At 41.3% G+C, this 4,050-nt stretch overlaps 1 protein-coding gene across 1 annotated transcript; it reads left to right on the top strand.

The window, feature by feature from the left end:
- The first annotated feature begins 304 nt into the window (after positions 1-304).
- Positions 305-2,202, top strand: LOC107717544 (forkhead box protein D2-like). Its single transcript, XM_016524323.1, has one exon. It carries the CDS (start codon positions 665-667, stop codon positions 1,772-1,774), a length of 1,110 nt encoding a protein of 369 aa, XP_016379809.1. The 5' UTR covers positions 305-664; the 3' UTR covers positions 1,775-2,202.
- Positions 2,203-4,050: the final 1,848 nt, after the last annotated feature.

The following is a 4,050-nucleotide window of genomic DNA, read 5'->3' as shown; positions in this document are numbered from 1 at the left end:
TTTTATTTTATTTTATCAGTATTATTTTTTGTCATTTGTCGCGAATGTCAGTTAAATACATGTTAAGGCGAGTTGATAACACGTACTTGCCGTTTTCTCCCTTCTGCTGCTTTTCTCGGCTCTAAACTTCCCGTAGTTCCTGGTTACTGACATGCTGATCACGTGATTACGGTGCCTGGATAAATAGTTTTTGGAAGCCGCGCGGGGGTATAGGCTACTTGGACGCTCATTCACGCGCAGCGCTGCGACTGTACACGATAACAAATGCTCGAATAATGAAAACTGAAAACGCGTTAGTGAATGTATAGTCATAGTGCTATTCATAAGATCCAAAAGTTCATATCGCATTCGGACCAACTACGCTCCATGAAAAGGAAATCGAGGTCTAACCGAGTGTCCAGTTAGACTTGAAAGCGCTCTGAGGTCTGGACGATTTTTGTGTTATGCAAGTCTGTTGTGATCCTTTCGAGTGTTTTTCGTTTCTTAAGGTACATTTTCTATGCGGCTCCCGGACGTGAAGAAAAGATATTCTTGGCTTCGGGAGGACTGGAGTTTTGTGGTTCCAGAACGCACAAGTGACTGAGAGGGACACACTGCTCGTGTTGGGTGCTACACGAGACTGGACACGGAACGCGAGCGAGGAAGACAAAAAGACTCTCCAAGGATGACTCTGGGGACGGACATGTCGGACAGTTCTGCTCTGTCCGACGATGTGGACATCGATGTCGTTGGCGGGGATATTGTAAAAGAGGGTAAATATCTTCACCACCATCATAGTTTTCACTTGGACAATGACTCCGATGACAGTCTATCCCAGAATGCGGGGGAGGGCGCAATCTCTCCGGGCCAAAGCAGCTTGGACTGTCCGGCTGACCGGGTCGGGCCACGGGATGACAACAGAACCGGTACGTTAACGGGGGATAAACCAGGGAAAAATGCATTGGTGAAACCCCCTTATTCTTATATAGCCCTGATAACCATGGCTATCCTGCAGAGCCCAAAGAAACGTTTGACTCTCAGCGAGATCTGCGAGTTCATCAGCAACAGGTTCCCATATTACCGGGAGAAATTCCCCGCGTGGCAAAACTCTATCCGTCACAACTTGTCATTAAATGATTGCTTCGTCAAAATACCCCGTGAACCCGGTAACCCGGGCAAAGGCAATTACTGGACCCTCGACCCAGAGTCCGCCGACATGTTTGACAATGGGAGTTTTCTGCGCAGAAGGAAGCGCTTCAAAAGACACCAGACCAACGAGATCCTTAGGGACGCAGGGGGATTTCTACCTGGCTTCGGCTATGGACCGTACGGTTACAATTACGGCCTACAGCTGCAAAATTTCCACGCGCATCACCCCTATCACCCACACCACCCGGGAGTTGCGTTCTCTTTCCAAAACGCACCTTGTGCTCTCCCAACGCCTTCCTCCATATTCTCCACGCCACACAGCTTGCCTTCGTTTTTAGGTACCGAGCTGAGAAAACCTTTCTATCCTCAACTCAGCCCGACCCTTTCTGGTCTGGCGCCTCTCAAAACGAACACTAATGGCCCAAGTCGGCCTTCCTTTTCAATAGACAATATAATTGGTGCGGCTAGCTCACCAGCTTCGCCGTACACCACACAACCGGGTGGACAGGCTCAGATCTTGGCCATGCTGACTCCCACACTTGCTTCTGCCACGAACCACTTGAATCTAACACAGGAAACGATGCTTCAGCCCGGCACACAGACTTTCTCGAGCAAAACGTCAAGCCTTAACAATTGCCATTTCTAGAGTGGCAGCAAATAGAAAGTGCAGAAGTCCAGTTTAATATGGTTGTTTCGTCATTTGCTAAGGTAGGATTTACACTTTTGCAAGATAAAGTGCCGCCCGTTTCATGTTTCTGAATTCTTAAATAAAAGGATAGTTAAGTATATTTATGAACTGTAAATATGTAAGATTTTGAAGAGAGAAACAGACTGAAGAGAGGAAGTTAAGACCATGTAAATAGTAAGCTAAGATTTCACCTTTGAACGGCCAGTGGACCTTTGCCGTTTTGTCCAGAAAGTCAAATAGTTTGTACTCATTGACATGGAATTTCCTCTTTTGGTTGACTTAAATGAAGATTGTTTTAATTATTTTATTGTTTTGTATAGTTTGTGAGTTTGTGAAAAGCACTGTCAATACCGAGACATAAAACTCAGGATTTACTTGTTTTGAAAGCACATTGCCAGAGACAATAGGGGCTGTAAATAGATTACATAGGTTAACGTCCCACTTCCTCTAGTTCTCTCAACAGAAGTGTTCTGGTGAATTTTATTCTTATTTTATTTCTGTTGATAGATGATTATGTGGTTCTTGGTGTAAATCGCATTACCTCTTTCTGTCTGACTCTTGTTAATACATATTTCATTATTCCATTGAAAAAAATATCTGTGAAAAGAATGTTATATGTAAAGAGACAAAACAATGTCCATAGGTCATTTTTTGTTGTATTGGCAAGACAATAAATGTTTGTGAATTTTGAAGATGTTTTCGTTAACTTCTTTTCGCTTTAGTCTTCAAACAGGCCTATCAGCCTGCAGTCTAGCAGAGTTGTCTAACGCTTATTCACAAAATATTATATTTGATGTTCAAACAACTGTCAGTTAGGAAAACCAATAAGTTTAACCACATTGGTGAAAATGATTACACTAAACCAAAAACAGCTTATACAATGCTAGACTTAATGAGACTATTCAAATTCAAACAACAATAATATAATTACATTGTCAAAATGTTAGTTTAATATTTGCTGCCACATATTATTTATTAAGGCTTTAGGCTAAAAAAAAAAAAAAAGAAAGAAAGAAAGAAATCATAGTGTGTGACGTTTTCACACCAGTATTTAGTACGTTGAAGGCCCAAGGGGAACGTTTCCTCTTGTGTGGCGCTTTGAGCCATGATAATTGACCAGTTTCTGGCAAACGACAAAGAGCTAAAGCAATGGGAACATCAACGCTCGAAAGCCTATAATTGAATGTGAGGGTTCTACATGGATACCCACGATGTCTTTTGAGGATTCGTTGCTAATTTGTGGTAGCATTTTTTTCATCTGGAATCTAATCCACAATAATGCAGCTTCTTGCCCATTTGTTGATGTTGTCACTGAAGACCTTGTCCCTAAGGCCTGAATGGGCACCCAGCAAGTGGTCCCTAGCGAGACAAGCCACACACATTTGCTTCTGAAAGGCGATCGTCTGAAAAGACTCTCGGTTGTCCGCTTTCATGTCATCTGTGTTGTCTTGAGACATGTACAAAAGAAGCAGCGGGAATTCACCGTAGTGCGAAAAACAGACTGATGAATTCATTTCAGAGTTGGCCGAGCACACGGTACTGTTCAGAAGGTGGTATAAAAAAGCTGCCTTTATTTACTTGCTTCGTGCGCAAATGGGTAAATTTGCTTCGTGGGGTGTTTTTGACAACTGGTTGTTAGGCATAAAGGAAGGGTTGACTCACTCACCGTATTTTTCTCTCTTCTTCAACTCCGCAAATCCTTTTGAAGCGAATGCAAACATGTCGGTCGTGGCTGTAGCCTATTAATACAAAACGTCGTATGATGTTTCATCTAAAAAAACAAGCTAAATATTGGGCCATGTTTCATGAGAACAAAAGTGGACCAAACTAATAGTTTAACCGTATTTTGCAAATAATTCTGGACCACCAGCCAAAACTGCGCGTGAAACTGAAGTGTTTTTTTTTCTGTCATAATAATATATATAGCCATAGTCTATAAACATTTTGTATTTTTTAATAAGCTATAAAGGCATACATTAAAATTTTTGTAAAATTATAAGTACGAGCTGCAGAGTCTAAGAATTTGTAAATTACTCAATTTTTGAGTATTAACGTAAATTAATATAGGCTAATGCACGACTTGTGCATTTCTGAGTAGCCACTTTTTGGCTACTCAGAAATGTGATGCTTAGTATACTGAATAATTAAACCAAGGGTATAATAATTATACACTATATTTATTTATGTATTTATTTAGCTTATGTATGTATGTATGCATAAAAAATAGGGTGACT

Source organism: Sinocyclocheilus rhinocerous, unplaced genomic scaffold, assembly GCF_001515625.1.
Source record: "Sinocyclocheilus rhinocerous isolate Xijiao unplaced genomic scaffold, SAMN03320098_v1.1 scaffold813, whole genome shotgun sequence".
Classification (NCBI taxonomy): Eukaryota; Metazoa; Chordata; class Actinopteri; order Cypriniformes; family Cyprinidae; genus Sinocyclocheilus; species Sinocyclocheilus rhinocerous.
The sequence above is the reverse complement of the archived record's forward strand: the minus strand, read 5'-3'. Positions and strand labels throughout refer to the sequence as shown.